General features: G+C 41.5%; 1 protein-coding gene across 1 annotated transcript; it reads right to left on the reverse strand.

Annotated features, from left to right (window-relative positions):
* Positions 1-606: 606 nt before the first annotated feature.
* rpia (ribose 5-phosphate isomerase A (ribose 5-phosphate epimerase)) lies at positions 607-15,689 on the reverse strand. The gene is made up of 9 exons (XM_083792573.1): positions 15,367-15,689; positions 14,605-14,665; positions 13,562-13,617; positions 12,278-12,337; positions 11,747-11,811; positions 10,132-10,200; positions 9,496-9,637; positions 3,826-3,925; positions 607-3,704 (listed from the first exon to the last, which is right to left on the reverse strand). The coding sequence occupies exons 1-9, from the start codon at positions 15,565-15,567 to the stop codon at positions 3,607-3,609; spliced, it is 852 nt and encodes a 283-aa protein (XP_083648699.1). The 5' UTR covers positions 15,568-15,689; the 3' UTR covers positions 607-3,606.
* Positions 15,690-19,769: the final 4,080 nt, after the last annotated feature.

The raw sequence follows: 19,769 nt of genomic DNA on the forward strand, positions 1-19,769 counted from the left end.
TGCATCAGAAAGTTATAAAATTACTTTTCTTCAATTAGTTACCCTGACCAGTGCAGTTTGTTCTCTTCTGGTTGCAGTCCAGTTGGATGTCTGATGACTTTTACATATGCATGGTCTTTACCACTGCCCTCAGTTCCCTGTCTGGCTCTATCCGAAATAAAGTCACAACTGGCCAAAATTTAGACAAAATAATTGCTCAAGAAGGCATATATATGTATTGTTAGCTGAGCACTCTGACAAAAGCAGTTGTTTAGTAAGCACTTAACCCCTCCTGTGACCCCAATCAGGCTGCAGGTCAGCTGCAGGTCATGCTACAAACGGACATAGGAACAGTCAGACAGACAAAGCTGTGCGTTGGAGCGGATGCACCGCACAAACATTGAGTGGAGAATATTTAGCAAAATGGAGCCACACACTATATTCATATAGTCTTCAGTTGTAAGTGGATATAGCATTTGAATCTATTCATATAACGGTATTAGTGGAAAATATTGTAGTTGATCCCAGGAAAACACAATCAAGATAATAAATATTAAACAAAAAAAAGACACATGTTTGTTTTTTACAGTTTGGTCCTGTATTTTGTTGACATACAAACCACAGTAGTACCGTAATAGCAACATTTTATTCACAGTCCTTTTGGTAAAAGAATGGTTGAACAAAAGAAAGAAAAAATAATGCTGGTGCAAAACAATTCCAACATGCTCTGAAACATATCAGACACCATGCTGGCTCTCAATTTATACTTTGTTGTATGTCTTGCTAATTTGCAACACTAGTCTAGATTTTTTTAATGTTTGAATCAGAGTTGCAACACCAGCCATTGGACAGCCCATACAGTACATCCAAACAGAAAAGTCCTGATTGTATTAAGCGACTTTTCATAAAAATTCTCACATGTTATGAGCTACCTTCTGTCAAGAAATTCTGTGCAAGTGATTATCTTTTTAAGTGGAGGAGTTTGGAAGAGTTTTCAATAATCAGCCACATGGACCCAGTTCGATCCGGACTCCCCCAGAGTTACTGTCGAAGTGTCCTTGAGCAATAAACTGAACCCCTAATTTCTCCTGATGAGCAGGTTGGTTTCCTCCGCCATCGGTGAATGTGTGGGTGAATGTAATGCACAATATTATGTAGTGCCTTGAAAGGCGCTATATAAATGCAACATTTACAACTATGTGACATTTAGTAACAGGTGGTACTCAGGATCGTTGAGTGATTTACAACAAGCACTCGAGCAAACTCGACAAATGTCTTGACAGAAAGTAGCTGCGATAGAAAGAGGATAATTCAAGCTTTTCGTACAACTGCGATGTTGGTGAGTTTAACGTTGTTTACCGTAATACAATCACTCAGATAAGACTTTTCTTTTTGGATGTACGAGCAGTCAATGGTTGGTGTTTTTTCTTTATATATTTTTTGCGTTTATTGCGTTTATGGATAGGTTACAGTATTAGACAGGAAAGGGGGGGAGAGATGGGGGGGGGGGGGGAAGACATGCGGCAAAGGCAGACAGACTCGGGACTCGTCAGTCTGGATTACCGGCCTAGGTGCCTGGACCGCTCAGCCACAGCCCAGGCCAATGGTTGGTGTTTTAACTCTAGATTTAACTTATTAAGTACTAGTGTTGCAAAATTGCCAGCATCTTGCCAAAAACAATATAACAAAGTATACATTAGGCTTAATGTTCTTCTGAGGCTCCCAGGACTATTTAACAAATAGAATTAAAAAAAGAATAAGGCATTGTAAAGTGGAGGCTAAGTGAAGAGTTTTGTTCCAAACCAAGATGACAAACATTGAAGTGACATTGTTATTGTTGCGAGTACAAGATCAAACCTAATACAGCACTGTAGTAAAGTAGAATTGAGGTCCATGGTTGTCAAAATTGTTAACATTTTTACAGACTGTTTTACATAATGGATACTCTACGGACTGATTTCTCTGGATTTTAGCGCCATTACATGATGAATTACAAATAACTTAACCCCCTCCCCCCCCCTCCAATGTATAGATAGCATTTATGAAAGAAACGTACATAACTCAGATCTGCAAAATTGAGGTCAGTTGATGTCATACATGAAGTATGTAAGATCTTTATATGTATATCAACTGTAGATGTAGTAGTAACTCATCAACTACTACATTCCCATGACCTGATAACATTGCCAATATATCACTGCATTTTTAATTGGCAAAATCATAGTCCACCATTTCCTGCTCACCACTTGAGCAAATGAGTGAGCCACATGCGTGACAAATAGGCACGAACAAAGACTTCACACAGGCATAACAGCACATACAGTACATAGCACATGCAGTGTTGTATGTTATCCTTTTGTGTGAGACATAAAAGAAAAGCCTAACAGAGAGACCAGACAGGGCCTCAGGCTTTGTATCTTGCACCGCTCCGGCAGGCTAGTTCAACAATACAGGGACCACTGTTTAAATTATACAGAAAAAACACAGAGGGCTGTCCTCACTCCCTCTGCCAGACTAGTCAGCGGTTGTGTTTTAAAAGAGAATCACATGTGTCCACAGTCCACAAAAGTTTAAAAAGGTAAAATATATAATTAACATACTGAATAAAGTTAAACCTGGCAATGCTAATGGAACGTGTACTCCACTACGGGGAAATCGATGCAAAGTGAATCCACACATTACTCTGTGATACAAGGTGACTGCAAACAAAACAACATTGAAAACCCAGGTCTTCCATTTCATCATTGAACATGCCATGGCAAAGGTCAATGCACTATCACACTACAAAAGCACATAATCAATAAAACCAGACCAGAAACAGTGCAACAGAGAGCACTATGTTTACCAATATTTGGCCATACCACACAGCTGTGGTTCTCAACTTTTTGGTGCCGATGGTCTAGTACTGTCCCTGACCCATGTATATCAGTATGCACCATGTAGCTATGAAAGTGGATGTCTGCAATAAACATCACCTAGACAAATTCCTGTACTTTCGTTGGACTTGGGCATAAGGCAATTCTGATTAGTCAACAGAACAAGATTTTGATTTATTCCGACGCCTTGTAAAAACAGAATAAGGTGGTGTCCTGGTTTCAAACAGCATAAACCTAGCAGTCAATATTTTAAAGCCCATAAAATGTATTATTTTTGAAAAAATAAAATATAAAAAGTAAATTAAATTTGAGATCTCTAAAAATCTCAAGGCACACCCCAAGGTCACACTGCAGAGCACCTGTGTACTTCAATATAGCAGTTGAGATCTATGACCCTCCACACATTCCACCAAAACCCCTCCATCTAGATAAGTGTCTTGGACAAAATGTATACCTGCAGATTGGAAAATTGGCGTTTGGAAACAAACTACTGGAGATACACTCGTTGCACTCATCGGGCACTTGAACTCTCACTAAAGCACCAATTACGAGATAAGCAAAACCAAGTGCACTACCACCTCAGCTAGTCTTTTGTTTGTATATGTCTGACAAGTTATCCGATGATGGTTTCATCAGGAAGTGTGGGGTACACTTAAAACATACAGTCTTTACGGAGGTGGGGAGAAATTAATTATACGGCACTTGTGGGTTGTTGGAAAGAGGGGCACTAGTCAAAAGAACAAGTAACTCTTCAGTTTACTGGGGGGTCCCGGATCATCACACCTCCGTTTTCCATTCCAAAGTACGCCCTCTCGGCCATGTCCACAAAGAGCCCAGTCTCCACCACACCTTACAGGGAGAGGAGAAAACACAAATGCACAAGGTTAGTGATTTGTGGCAAGACTATAATCAAGGTGACTCTGGGTCAAAGGACCCCCATCCCCACCCAGTCAGACTGCTCTCTCCTCACCTGGGATCATTTTGATGGCCATGTTCACCTCTCTCCAGTTCTGGGCCTGCTCAAACTTCCAGTCCAGGATGAAATTGCTGTTATCGGTGACGACAGGGCCCTAAGAGACAGAGAGCGTGCTTTAGTTTAACCCATTCTGGGCGGGAACCCCTTTTGGTGTTTTACTCCCTCAGGCCGGGAACCCATTTTGGGGTTCTGTACAGTATGTACAGTATTCAAAAATGTAAAGAAATTGATGCTGCTATATCAATATTTGTTTTTTCAGAAAAGTTTTTCAGAAAACGTAGGTCAGGATTTAGAGCCGTTTTTAGAATTTAGAGGCGTTTTTAGAATCGGCCTCAGGCCTAAATCGGATAATCTATCATAAATCAAGGATGAATGAACACACACTCGCACGGCGCATACCTCTTACTTCTATGCCAACCTCTATATAGATTTCATGTTTTTGAGATGTCTAAAAAAGAAATGTCGTTTTTTATTGTTCATGGGACCCGAATGGAAACAAGACCGCAAGGTCTTTCTTCGGTGCTATACTTTTGGACCAAATGCTCGACTGTACCCTGTGCTGTTTGAATTATTTTATTGTCTAATAAAATAATCTCTCACACACACACACCAGGCGCACGCACCTCCTTTGTTTTGTCCCAAATAATTATTCCTGCTGGAATAACGTGTGATCTGAAAACCTTCTGAAAAAAAAGAGAAGCTCATCTATTCACTTGTGTATTATTTGTATCCACACTCAAAATTCAAGAGTTGAGTCGGGGGGAAAAAAATCTAAAACCAACACTCCCAACTGCAGTAGTGATCCAGGGATGACAAATGTGTAGGAGGAGATCTAATATCCACAGTCCACTAAACCAAGTGAGTAGGAGGTACAGTTGGTTAAATTCTAAAATCATTGCACTGCATCATGCTGTATCCCCAACTGTAGGTTCGGTAGGAGATTAACTGTTTCCATATTTCTACTGTAGCCTGTTCACTTCAATACTGCCATCACTTTCACTGGTCAGGTTTCCCACATATTTTTTAACAATTAACATTTTTAAAGTATTTTCCCACATTTCCAGGCCGATAGCAATCATACAGTGCAATAATGAGGCAGTGTGCTATGAATGCCCCAATGCCCCTCGAGCGAAGGTGTCGCAAACTAATCTACAAGCTAACAACGTATCACGGTGCAACATGTTGTTAGCTTGTAGATCCAGGGCTTGACATTAACTTTTTGAGGTACTTGTCCTTCAGGCAAGTAAACTGTCCAGGCACAAAAGTCAAGTGTCCTGAACACGAGCACAACTAAGTTGCTTTTGGTGAATACATGTTTGAATATTAGTTAATATTCTCAGTTTACAAGTTAATTTGCTCTAGAATGTCTGATCTCAAATAGACAGTCATAGATCGGTCCTATCCACGCACGTTTAGCAGACTGACCTTGTTTGCATTTAAACTTGAAGCACTGCGTGTGCACTGCCACTCACCCAATAATTAATTCCTAAGACTTGGAGTCGTTTTGGGGACTAGTTTCATGTTCATTTGAAAGTTCTGGCAGAAAACATATTTTGTAAAATATCTCCACTTTTCCACGAGCTGCACACGGACGACATTCTCTCCTTCGAGGGGCCCGGAAAAGGTGCAGAACTGAACATAAAACTTTCTTTAGGAAGCACAAATGTATGGGGCAAACAAAATGGGTGGTGTGATCAATTTCCCCACACCAATCGCAACACAACTCTCAATTGTGTGGCCCATACGTTGGTGCTTAGTTCCCATTAACCAATGACGTTTCTTATTTTCAGTCCAGCTTTTCCTTGTGGAAAAGTGCCGATATTTGACTTGACACATTTTCTGCCAGAACTTTCAAATACATATGAAACTAAAGGACAATATTTGACTCCAAATCTTAGGAATGAATTACTGTCCGAGTATGCATGCAGTGCTTCAAGCTTAAATGCCGACATGGTCAGTCTGTGCGGATAGGATCGATCTATGACTGTGCATTTGGAATACATGAAATGTATGCAAGATCACAAACATTCTAGGGCTATTAAAATATTAGAAAGGTGATTATTAGGAAAGCCAGACAATAATGCCAAACAATATTGTTAGGAGCGGCTGAGTCACAGAAAAAGTGAAACCAAGAGTCACAAGTAAAATTGAAATGCACACACAGAAAGATGTATTACTTGTCCTGGACAACAGGACAAAAGCCCTGAGATCTATTATTTTTGTCACGTGACATCCTGTATACATTAGGCCACACGTATTCATGTAATGTTATACTAGAGTTCAGTGTTATTACATGTTAATCAATGTATCAACTAAGGTAAGTGCATTATCGTGAACAATGACTTAAGCATGAATCATGATCACGATTTCTCCTTGCAACTAAAGGACTACTGAAGAAATGCCAACCCACGTCAGCACAGAGCACATGGAATACGTATCGTAATCCTCATTGATTAAAGGTGTAGGGAAACGGAAATGGTGGGCATTATTTTTTTTATTTTGGAGTTTCAGACGGTTTCAACTCGAAACACCACTCTGAAGTTTCTGAACCAATCAGAGTGTCGCATCCCCTCAGGCGATGGGACGGTAGCTAGGGACGGTAGCTATGCTATACGCAGGACGCATGGTGTGTGTTTGTTTACAAGTCAGATATTCGGCCAGCTGTGCCAGTTTACTGTAATGTGGCTTATTTCTACCCTATAATGTTTTCAGATACATATTTTAGCGTGATGATTAAGTTGAAACTGTCTGGACGTCATCTTGAATGGGAATTAAAATGGAGCATTTCTGTAATCAGTAGCAGCTGTGTTGGACAGTGTTGGACGGATGCGCAGATATGGAGAATTAAACGGGTGAGCTTCATTTTTATTGGCTTTTATCGATGTGGGCCTCGACACGTCATCACGCAGTAAGTTCTTTTGGTATGCTCATATAGATGACTACGGATGTGGTCTAAAAGTGTGAAAAACATATTTTTCATTTCACTACGCCTTTAAGCATTAGCTACTCATGACTTCAGTATGTCTGTGGTCCGAGGCAGTGTTGACGAAAGGGCCTTTCTGTGTGGAGTTTGCATGTTCTCCCCGTGTCCCCTAGGGTAAGTACCCCCACAAAAAACATGCAGTAATCCTGGTCTCTAAACTACCTCCCCCTGGCCAGCCGGGGCGCCTGATGGAGGGGAAAGGAACTGGTCGGAATAACGTGTTCCTTCCACGTGCTACGTCCGGCCGGGTTAACTCCCCCTGTCAGGTGCATTTATAGATGGAAGATAGATAAAGGGCCTCACACACCGTCTGCGAACGGCGTGCGCCAAAACAGCCGCCTCCGTTATTTTCAATGAACCTATCGCACACCGGCGGCGTCCAACGCGCGTTCACGCCTCGCCTGACGCTCCGATACGCCACAGTTCTATTTTCCGCACCCGGTGTGTGTTGGGCTTTAGATGTCCCATGGGAGAAAGTAAGCAGATATTCTATCTTTTCTCCCTACTCTAATACATGCAATTTATATACAAAAAAAGTACATAACAGCTTCAAAACATGCAGATGAAATACCAAAACGTGTCATTTATGTTAAATGTGAAATACTGGAGGACCACAGGACAACACCCTGCATGTGTTCAAGTTACATGCTTTATATACATTAAAACTCATGCCATTATCCAGAGTTAGTGCTCAATGACACTTGAACAAAACTGAACAAAAATACATATTTCCATGCTTCCAGTTAGTTATACAATTGATTTTAGATTAAAAAAAACGAATTGGTTTAAGGCTTGTTTTTAAATATGAACCCTAGAGAAGTCAATGGTTATCTGGGACCGGCCTACAACTATTCCCAGAGTTAAAACAAAACATGGTGCAATTTACTAATTATACATCTGATCTGAGATGAGAGACTTGCAATAGCTTTAACGACATTTAAATCCAGACTAAAAACTTTGCTACTTTAAATAGGTTTTTACTTTTGATGCAAAATGTGGAATGTGGAATTGTGGAGTTTTTTATATTCATAAATGTAATTTATCTCACTATTGTGTGCAATAAAAGTCCCTTTAATGTTGTGTGGGGTAAAGTCCCCCTGGTGTGTGGGTTTACGTTAATCCTTGTTTTAAGGGGTTAGTGTGTTCAAGACCCATAACTAATACAATGATTCCTCAGAGGAGACTCGATTATAATTGATTTCAACATGAGTTTGATTCCCATAATCCTAGATTAGTGGGGTTTAGAGTCCCCAGATATTGAAAGTTGTGCTCACAGACAGAAAGTCTATGTCTGTCTGTCTGTCTGTCTGTTTGTATCGATAGATGATAATATATAACCTTTATTCCGTAGTTAATTCCAGGTGTCATAGGTAGCTATATTAGCCATATTGCTGTTAAATAGTCTATAAAACCAACGCATCTCATTTGTATAATGTTGATATTAAAACGCAGGGCAAACATTTGGACCACCACATGCGCTGTGTGTGTGTCGCAGAGAGACAGATTTATTTAATGAAAATCAAGATTTTAGCATCATGACTCCTGTCTCGCCCTGTGTGTTCGTGTTCCTGTGTGTGTGCGTGTGTGCAGAGAGAGAGACGCAGGCTATACTACGTCCTCTCGGTCTCGCGCATGTCTTAGTCCGGCAGCCGACAGGCTTCTTTTGTTTAAAGTGGGAAATTTGGTAAATAGTATTTTTTATTGGCCTAAAATATTGTCTATATACATACATTCATGAATCCACTTGCTGACCGGCTGTCGGTATTGAGTGATGTTTTTTATAGGGGTTTATATGTGACTACCATTAACATCCTATATAAGGCAAAAATGTCAAACCAGGGTGTTTTCATGATTAGAAACCATTCCAAGCATTAGTTTTGCACTAAAAACACTCCTTGGGCTAAAAACGGCCATAGCCACTTGTCCAAATGTGCCCAAAATGTGATGACCTCATCCCATTTGGGGATCCGCATGTAATTCCGACGGAGCATTAGTCCGACATGTGCACGGGAGCAACATGCACTGCTCCCGTGCTTGCGGTTATGGTTAGGTTAGGGTTTGAGGTAGGTTGTCGGACCAATGACTAGTCTGAACTAAGTACTGCACCCCACATTTGTGCTGACCTCATCAAATTTGTGATAACGGCTATGGCCGTTTTTATCCCAAGGAGTGTTTTTTGTGCAAAACTAACATGGAATGGATTCAGAATCATGAAAACCCACTAGTTTAACATATAACATGCTATTGTCATTTTGACATTTTCGCCTTATATAGGATGTTAATGGTAGGGCACATATAAACATATAAACCCCTATAATAAATTGCTCAATTCATGAATATATGTACGTATATAGACAATATTTTAGGCCAATAAAAAAAAGACTAAAAGATTTCCCACCCATATGTGAGACGTCAAAATGAATTGAAATGAAAAACAATATGTATCTGGATCGTATCGTCTTGCAGTGTGTGATCCCTAGTCGGCGATCAATCGTTTAGTGTGAAAACCACACAGCCGATTTCAAGAAAAGATTCCTGTAGTGTGAAATACATAATGATCTGATGACACGCTGACAACTTTAAAAGTCCTACAATGTGTAGGGGTCAGAAGTGGAGATCCGCAACACTATGTGCTATCTTCGTGAAAACCAAGTGAGCAATAAATAACATCCTCCACTTACTGCTTTACTGACAGCCATTCTCAAGATGGCCTCCCCTCCAAAGCGTGCAGCGATGGTTCTGGAGATGGGCACGTAAGCCATGGGAATGACCTCAATGGGAACCCCCTTCTTCCATTGTTGGCCCAGTGTCTTAGAGTCCTTCCTGGGGACAGGAGAATAAATCCAGATGCTTCTCCAACATATAGATTTACACATTGTACCTGGTGCTTCCATTTAAAGTTAGTACCGAAGTCCTGACACCCACACTCCCTGGGTTATGAACATTTTAATTCCAGGTCATGTAATTCAGTCCCCACTGAAGCACATTAAACTACATTAAAAACATTCCTGAGATTCTTTAGATTTTCTGACATGTGTTATCCGTTTTTTCTTTAGCTTGTTTGATGAAAACAACTGGGGACTGACCCACTACTCTCCTACAGAAAGAACATGACACTGCTTATCTGCGTCAATGGCACCGGCCACATGTGTAATGTAGGACATATTAGGCTGCCGTTATATCCACTTATCTCTCAGCATAATCAAAACCAAGTCCAAGGTTGTTGATATTTATGTAAATAAAACATATTTTTAGTAATTGGACTATACATGTGAACTCCACTGGTCAAGTTAAACTGTGTGCACACACATACACACCTGAAGTCAGCGATGACAATGAAATGTTTAGCACATCCAGCCACTATTTTCTCCTGTGTCAGGCAGCCCCTGTGAGGGACAAACATCACCTGACAGATTAAGAGACAAAAGGGCAGTGCGTGACAGAGAGACTATGAAAATGGTTGCGAGTGAGACACATCATTTAAGGAACCCAAATACAGACTCTACATCCACACAAGTATGGTTTCCTTTTTAAAACGATTTTTTAAATGAAAAGGATCTCTGTCCACACTGCATAGTGCTTTTAGCAGACAAAGACTTGATCCTTCACTTCGGACCTTTGCAGTCTTATGTTTTGATGTAGTCCGGACCCAGGGGGTGTCCAATATTATTGGATATCGGGTATCCAGCCAAGAGGGCTCGCTGTCGGGCACGAGCGGCCGAACCTCGGCCTCTCGGAGGTCCTGGAAGTCCCCCCCCGAGCCCAGGAGCTCTGGGGCTTATTCCCTGCCCCCCTCCTGTGTAATTCTCTCCACAGCCAATGTCCAACTTTTCCCAGCCCGGATTTATGAACCACCGCGGTGCCGGTGGAGGGAGAGCGGCTGGAGACGAGCCCGACGGAGAGGCACCGAAGCAGGCTGGGTGGCGCGACGAGGTGCCCCTAGCCTTAATGAATGACTGAAACAACTGGTCAGACTCAGGATAGTCCAAATGTATTAGGGCTTTGCTGGAGTCTTCCCTCGTCACTCAGGCAATGTGACGACATGCACTGCATGCTACTTTTTGTAAGTACATCCACGGACACTATGGGAGTTTTTGCAAATTGCAAAAAGCTGTAAGCATAGACATGGATACTTGCTGAACTGCAGTGATGCTACGGGTGCATTTTGCATCCCAAAATGCAGATTATTGATAATGGACCCATCCGTGGACCTTTCTGGGGTTCCCTTGGACACACTACTGTACTTTATGTTTGTATATACTTTGGACTGTTGTTTGCACAACTCGTTAGAAGATTTAGAATTGTGTTTATTTCTTTCAGATATATTTTATACATAAATATAACCATACTAGAGTTAAATGCTTCAATTTGTAAAAATGACAAAATATGACTCCTAGCGTCGTTGAAGCGGGACTCATCAAATGTCCATGGGACCTTTCTAAAAGACCACCCCTGGGTCCCGGGACCCATTACAGTGAAAACCTATTTACTAGAAGAGAAGATTCTCTCTACAGTAAAGGGTCAATTGATATGGTTGTGACAAATCAGGGAAGGACACGTCATGACTAATAAGATCCAATTAGGAACTGAACATGGGTGTCTGTCTGCATCATGGTTTTCACAAGTCTCTGTCTCTGCTCAGCCGAACATAAAACGCTGGAGTCTTCCCAACAAAAAGGGGCCAGCGGTGTTTTGAAACGACTCATTTTAGGAGTTGGATGCTAGGTCTAAACAAGTTATGCATTTTTAAACAACACACATTAGTGTGGATGTAGCTAGAGTACAATGGGCATATAATCAACAACAAGCACTTTGAGAGACAAGAAATCCTAACCTACACCGCATAATGCACAACAAACGATTAATCATGAGAATGAGCAAATCAAGGAGACAAACAGATAATCATCGTCATTACAAAGTATATGAACTCACCCTCCCCCTTTGATCAACGTGAGCTGTGAGTCGACCTCATCTGCCCCATCAATGGCCACGTCCAACTGCATGTTGGGAATGGACATCAACACAATTCATCACACCAGCAAGTAAAGGGTGATAGAAATACGACTACTAGAACATTCTTTCACAAAAGCGGTTGCAAGTTCCTTGGCAAAAATATGACATCAATTTCATCACTGCCCTGCAGAAATAAATTGTTGTTTTCACTTCTTCATGCCCATGGCTTTTGGAATTCGGCAGTGCATTAACAACAAGCCTCTGGATGATATGTCCTGTCTTTTGCAGAGAACATTACAAATTTGATTTTTGGGCATCTTTTTATCAAACCACTGATCAGATTGTGGTGATGCTTACATGCATAACCCCTTGCGTATGCCAACATGTGTCAACAGTCAACTGTTCCTTTAATGTTGACAGTGTGTCAACAGTTCCTTGAATGTTTGATTATTCTTGCACATTCTCTAGCGCTACTAGCATTTAGAGACATTTGTTGTGAGAATTTCATACCTCTGGGTGTCTATCCAAATCAGACAGAGTAAGGCCACGACCGAGAATGAGCTGACGAGCCTGGGAGAGGAGGAGGAAGCGAACAAGAGTGAAGGGATGAACTTTGAGGTCTGTGATAAAGGTATTACACACAGGGGATTCCAGTTTTTTAAAGAACATGCACAATGGAGAATATCAACAAACAGTTCATCATAGCTGATCGTTCTAGGGCAGTGGTTTTCAAACTTTTTGTGCCTTTCATCAGGGGAACAAAAGTGTGTCATCTTTAGTTATTGGCAGTTGAATTTAGCTAGTTTTTTATCTGAGAACAGAAAGCAGAGAAAAAAAAAGATGTGTATAAATCCTATAACATTACACTAAACCTAATTGAATTGTATTCCATTTGCTGGTTATTTCTGTGTATACTCTTCTTCGGAAGTCCTAGGATCACTCACAGGTTGCGGAAGAGCACCCTCTATCGTAAACCACTGAAAACACCACATGACGTATGATAGAGTACATCAATGGCAGGCTGTGTGTTGGATTGAAATGATATTCGTCAATGGCAGCAAATGAGTTCATTACTATTAGTCACTTCTGACATTGGTGGACTGAAATGTGAATAATCTACTACACTTATAATATTTGAATGGTCTCTGGATCAAAATAAAAAAGGTGCTGTAAGGGATACATTTTGGATGAGCTTTTTGTTCAAAGGTCAGACTGATAGTAATGAATCATTTATATAGTGTTTGCTCAGTAACAGGAGTCTCCCTATCTCCCCTAATCTTCAATAAATAGAACATACATTTTCAGCTCTATATTCTGATAGCCATAGGGTGTTTGTTCAGTCACAGGGGTCTCTCTGGCTTTTTACTAAACAAAATGCAGTTTCAGGTGGGGTCACCAATGTCATGTGTGATTTCATTCGTGTTACAAACTAAAATGTGTCTGTTTTTTGTCACTTCCTGTTTAACATCATCCTGTATAAGTTCTCTCCACTGATCGGATGAAATTTGATGCCCACCTGAAAATGTATTTTATGTTTACAAAAGAGCTGGAGAGAGCCCTTAACTACTGAACAAACAAACAGAATATAGACCTATTTAGGTTTTAACAAAACAAAACATCTTTAAATGTAAATAAAAGATAGAGGATGCAAGCTGGTCTAACATGCTCCAAAGGTTGTGAACCTCAAGGTGAGATAACAAGCCCAGTGGGCTTACAATATGCTTGTAAAACACATTCTAAAGTAAGTCTTGATTATTCTGCATGTTCAAAAGCCTTCACAACTGAAAAACTGACCTGGAAGGAGGTGGGAATGCAAACAATGTTGAGTTTCTCCTGACGAACTCTCTCAGCTGCAATAAATGACAACAAGAAAGAACTAAGAACAAGAGCAGTGGGGGTTGCTCAAGGGGTATTGAGTAAGGCATTGAGTGATGCTCGTCAATCCCACCCAAATGTTTTCTGTTGGTCCAGATAATTGAACGCAGTACAGCAGCAGGAAGCGTGATTCAAATCTGTGCCTACCTCTGATTGGCCTACCGAAACTACCTGCCTTGCTACATGGTGGGAAATATTACTCTGTGTTGGCATTGCCTTGGGGGGGGGTAATACTTTACTATTCTGTGCCTATCGGGTTGCAACTTGATTGGGGCTGAGTCGGCTCAAGCGAACTTCGCACCGTTCGACACCACAATTTGCGCGCTCTGTGGTTTCTCATGGCTCAGGTTACATGAAACGGCGCCCCTCCGTCGCAGTCTAAAACTATATCGGCCAAAATAAAAGTAGTCTGCGGTTGTTGGAAAAATAATGAGACGGTAGGGGGATTCGATCCCAGCAGGTGTGGATTGGGAGTCTAATGACTAACGAGGCATGCTACCGAGCTGGCTGCCTTAACGGGGGTTTCTGGCTGTATTAGAATGTGAGAATGCCTCCATGGACACCTTCGCTCTACTACTAGTAGGAGGGGGGCCACAGCTTTGAATCGCCAGCAGGAATGCCTACAGTAATGGCTCAGAACTCTCTTGTAGTGACGTCAACATCCAGCTACTAGGGCCTCACGTTTAGTACAATGGCACAGAGCAGGACAATACAACACACAGCCACCACATTAGTCATGTTAATACAGCTGAAGGACAATCAACATATGCTCATAGTTTGTTCATTGTTTGTTGTTGTACATGAAATCCATTGAAGTGCAGCTAAAAGCGTCTACAGCTAAAAACATTAACCTTTTTAGCTGTTGATGACTTGCCTTTTTTGTTTATACACTGCTGACTTTTGACTATGTGTGCACACTACACACACAATGCCCCCTCCCCCCACACCGCCGTGACACTCACCTATCCTGTCCACAGCATAGACGATGGTTGAGCCACTGCCTACTCCAACAACCTGGTTGTTCTATGAGAGATGAAAGACAATCACATGACCATGTTACATCATTTCACATTGTCATTCTAATAATGCAGTGCTGTTGAGTGTATTCTTGAATCAAAACAGCGGCAGAAACGTTAAAAGAAATATACTTCAGTAAAACCAACTTACTTCCTTTTACTCAATCTCTGCTGTTTCAAAACAAGGTTTGGTAACAGCAAATCCTTCCTGTTGGCGTCATATTTAGTGACGGTTCAGTTACATAGCAAGCCTCTTTGACAGCTCCAGTTTCTAATTTCAGGTTTGTGGATTAACTCTTAAATAATCTAGTTGATGCTCTACAATATTACATCACAGGTTAATAAACCAACACTGCAGTGCAGGATCTTTACTATCTGCTATATGCTGTTTAACACACCATTAGAACAAGTCTAAAGGTGTGTAACAACAACATTATGTGGGCCCATCACAGGCATGCATAGCGCCCACCATTACACTATAATAAGGACTTAATTACAAGCATGTGACTCACTACTCACTAGTTTATGTATCCATCTGGATGCTAAAGCTAGTTAGCTTCCAGCAGCAGGGTGCACATGTGGTGGTGATGAAGCTACCTTCTCATCCAGCATCACAGAACAGAACCTTCCTCTGTGATGATCGCAACATGTGGACCGTTTGTTGGCGGATCATCACAGCCGTTGCAAGTCGCGATCGGTTGTTTTTACCTGGATGTGGTTATCCACGGCGGCGTACGCCGCCAGCTTCTTCGCCTCCTCGGCCATGATGAGGGCACTGGTGTGTCTGAGGAGTCGCACGTGTTTCTGGCTCCAGAGATTCAGGGAGACGAAGTGGCTCCCCGGCGGAGACGATGCGAAGCAGAAGAATCCAGCTGCGAGGTTGGAGCAGATCCTCCTCTGGAGTCTCATGACCCTGCCCCTTCGCACGGCTCCGCTGCGACAAGGCGAGGCGTGTCTCCCCTTCCTCGAAGTGTCGGGTTGCTAAATGCTCTCTCCTCCTCTTCGATCGGCCCTTCACACAGCGAGCGACGCCCCCAATGTGCGCCCGAGTGGAGTGGAGACTGGTAAACGTAGTAGTATGGTGACCTGGTGGTGGGGCGTGAGGTGGAAGTCTGGTGATGCGAGGTTTAGGCGAAGCGGCGCAATGTCACGCCGTTCCATGCGAGTAGAAGATCTGCTAAGTCCTACGCAGGTGCACGCAACAGCAAGGCATCTGTGAGCGGACTGTGTTGTAGAGTTGCATTCAAACACACTGGACCGTTCTGAACGGTTTGAAATGTGGCGATGATGGTGGGCCCTATTGTAAACAAGTGTAACGCTTTATGGTGTGTCGTCCACAGTTAACAGTTTTGTTTTGTTTTCAATCAATGATAAGTTATCTATTCTATCATTATTTATCAAGTAACCAACGTAGCATTTAAAAGCAGACTAACAAACCCCTTTCCACCAAGGTGATGGGGAACAAGAAATAAACTTTCTCTAGATGATTTACAATCTCAAAATGACTTACAATTTACAATTTAGGCATTTAGCAGACGCTCTTAATCCAGAGCGATTTACAATAAGCAAGAACAAAAAGCATGGGAATACATCACATAAAAGCATTTATCATGAAACATGCGTAAGCTAAGAAAGTAACAGTGGAATATCTATATAATGAAACTATACATATATACTACTATGCTATACATATGTACTATGGCGTGCTATGACTATATACAATGCAATTATAGTGCTGTCTACATAACATGCTATAAATCTGACTGACATTTCTGAATTCTGACAAATTCATAATATGATGGGAAAAAAGTAATGAAACTTGCTTGAAAAAAAATACTATTAAACTAAGAATATTAGAATAATGATAACTAAAATTAATTACAAACCTTAATCCTAAAATACAACATGAGAATTGAGAGATGAGATTACTATGAAAACCTGCAAAACTGTCAGTCCGTCATGCCTCGTGACGCGCTCCATATATGGCCGTCTCCATATATGAAGATCACAACACTGACTGACAACATCAAACTCTGGATAGCCATACATGGAGAAGACTGGATCATCACCTAGATCTGCTTGTGGAGCTGACCTGTTCTGAAATTCCATGTTGATCTGACCTCATCAAACCCTGTACACTCAAGACACGCTCCATATATGGCCAGACCTCATTAAATCCTGTACACTCAAGACACTGCCCCCACTGCCACCCTTAGATCTCCAATCCATATATAGAGCTGACCAGTTCTGACATTCCATATGTTGATCTGACCCCCCATGCCAAAGCGCCAGCGCTCGCACGTGACCTCGTGCTTCTCGCCCAGGGCGTCTTCATGGTAATAAATTACTCTCAAAATAATGTGAGTCAATTATTATGTATGCCTATTTAATATGTGTGTGTGTGTGTGTGTGTGTGTGTGTGTGTGTGTGTGTGTGTGTGTGTGTGTATATATATATATATATATATATATATACACACACTAGAGCGGTGCCAAGTTGCAAGTTGGAAAAGCATGCCCCACCCAGATATTATGGCTGTGTATATACTGTCCCTATATGGAGTAGCCTACTTTGTCAGGCATGACCAAATATGGAGTCTATGCCGATGTCAGAACAGGCCAGCTCCATATATGGACATTGGGCAGGGGCCCTGTGCAGAGCCCGGGTAGAGGCCTTTTTGGGGTGGTTCTGGACAACCGTGGGTGTGACCGACTCCACACCGGGCAGTGCACTCCCTGTGGTGGGGGGGTGGAACGCGAACGGTTCTCGAGTTACATGGATTACGACAGTACACACACACACACACACACACACAGACTTGGTGCATAAACTATAGTTAGATAATGATGATATACAGGACCCCCTACCAATATACCACCAACAACATAATTATTGGTGAAAATTGAGAAATCTCACTGTAACGTCCTACACGAATCAACTCATCATTCACATTTGTCTGAACTTTGACCTTGCATGTAACACATACCTTATTATGTCTGTTGTTGCAACTGAAACCATGTGAGAAGGTCATACTATATCCAGGGCCGACACTGAATACAATTTGAGAAATTGGTCTGACCCAGTTTGACAATGTGTCGTTCTCCAGCTCTTCCTTCGGATCCTGGGGGTCAGGTCAGGCCAGGTCTCCACCAGGATAATAGCATGTACGTTTTGCAAAAATTGGCCTCATGGTGGCGCTATAACAAGCAGTTGTCCACAGATCGGTGCAGGTATAGGTAAAACATGAATTGGCATGTTATAGCGCCACCATGAGGCTAATGTGCATTTTTTAAGTGGCCTTTGTTCCTCTGCCTAGTGGGAATGTGCGTGCATAATTGCACGGAATTCGCACGCTGTGTTCATGATTTGAGGAATTTTGTTCAAAACGGACCAATCCTGCAAACTTTGGAAGGCAATCTTAGCCAATGGGGATGGAATATAGGGATAGTGTATACCGATTTGCGAGATGTACGGATGAAATGTGAGTAATGTACAGAAATGTGTTTTGACATAATCGGCCTCATCGTGGCACTATAACAGGCCGTTGTGGAAAGATTGGGGCAGAGGTTCGTAGTTGGCATCCAGGGAGGGTGTGTGCAGAGTTTGCTATCAGGATCTATGGGTAGTTCCCTGGGCACCAGGGGACCCTCCAAAATGCTCCACAGAAATGTCCCCCGTTCTGTTATTATCTAATATGAATGAAATTCTGTATATCTTTTAAGTTTTCTTGTTGGTGGGAATGCAGCTGGAAAGTGCATCATGTATATAACAATGTGCTAGATTGGTTGTTGTTCAAGGGGGGTGGGCTCACTGGGCCGGTAACCGGTCAGGTGACAGGTGGAGAGGTGATTCCATAGAGTTGGGTGATTCTGGTGGAATAAAAGACGTCCGCCACCCAGTATGCCTTTGTTTACATTCTGCTTTAACAAAGTCATGTATAGCCCTCTGGAAGAAGATGCTGCCCCCCCCTTCTCTGTCATTCTCTGTCCACACCCTTGAACGCTACAATACTTTTTTATTTTACTTTACTTTTACTTTGAATTTAGTTAAATAATTCCTACGATTAGTATTAGCCTATACCACTCAAGTGGAAAAGGTTAGTGGGCATGGTTTTCTGGTTCCACTGAAAAATAGGCCATTCATTTTTCCCATAGAGATATACAAAAATATTGATTGGTTTCATGGTCATGAATCACCAGGATCCTGGATGGCTTGTCAAAACATTGAGCAAGCATGGAGCATTGGAGTTTGGAAATCACTCAACTAGAACTGCATACCACAGTTTCTAAATTGCACATAATGCAGGAGGCAAAAATAATCACCTGCACAGAATTTATTGACAGAAAGTAGCTCGAAAGTATTATGTTTACGGTGGAGTTTAATGAAACAAAAACTTTGCAGATAGAAAGAGTATAATTTAAACATTCCATACAGCTGCAATGTTGGTGAGCTTAATGTTGTTTACTACAATCATAGGAGTTTTCTGTTTGGATTTGCTGTCCAGAACGTATTTATTTTGTGGTGGGCATTCCCGCATCATTGTACCTCTGGGTACAATGATATCACATGCATAACCTCTATTAAAGAACTTTAATTATGCCCAGTCTCACATGAACACACAAGCACAAACAAATACTGTACATCACTATTACTCTTTATTTGGCAAACAGCTTGAGATAGTTTCTTTTTCAGTGTACAGTATATACTATATAATAAACCAACACATTCTGTTTGATAAACACTTTTGTCTTCTTTTTTACATATTACAGCTTACAAATATAGCTGGATCTTTTTGACAAAATTACAGATCTGTTTGACACCTAAATGAATATGCTATATAAAAATCACACATTGTACATTCAGGTTTAGAAAAAGTAGGCTATATGAAATCAGAGTAAAACACCACAGTACGCCATTTCAAACAAATCAAAATAAGAGGGGAAAGAATCAAAGTTTCACAAACAGCGTTATGACTGTCACTCCAATCCAATTTACATGTAGATCTTGGACAATGAAGTTTTGCTGCAATGCCAAATAATTAGTATAGAGGAGATATCAAGAAACAACAACAACACTGCCACGTAAGAAGAAAGAATGGGATTTTCTTGGAT

This window comes from Protomyctophum parallelum (assembly GCF_964188405.1).
Source record: "Protomyctophum parallelum genome assembly, chromosome: 20".
Lineage (NCBI taxonomy): Eukaryota > Metazoa > Chordata > Actinopteri > Myctophiformes > Myctophidae > Protomyctophum > Protomyctophum parallelum.

Bases quoted from the DNA above. Each gene is read 5' to 3' on its own strand.
- rpia (XM_083792573.1), bottom strand. From the start codon at position 15,567: ATGAGACTCCAGAGGAGGATCTGCTCCAACCTCGCAGCTGGATTCTTC. The intron at 14,666-15,366 runs GTAAAAACAACC...CATCTCTCATAG, and splicing joins CCGTGGATAACCACATCCAG to AACAACCAGGTTGTTGGAGT. The intron at 3,926-9,495 runs GTAAGTGGAGGA...TCTGTCTCTTAG, and splicing joins GAATGGCTGTCAGTAAAGCA to GGCCCTGTCGTCACCGATAA.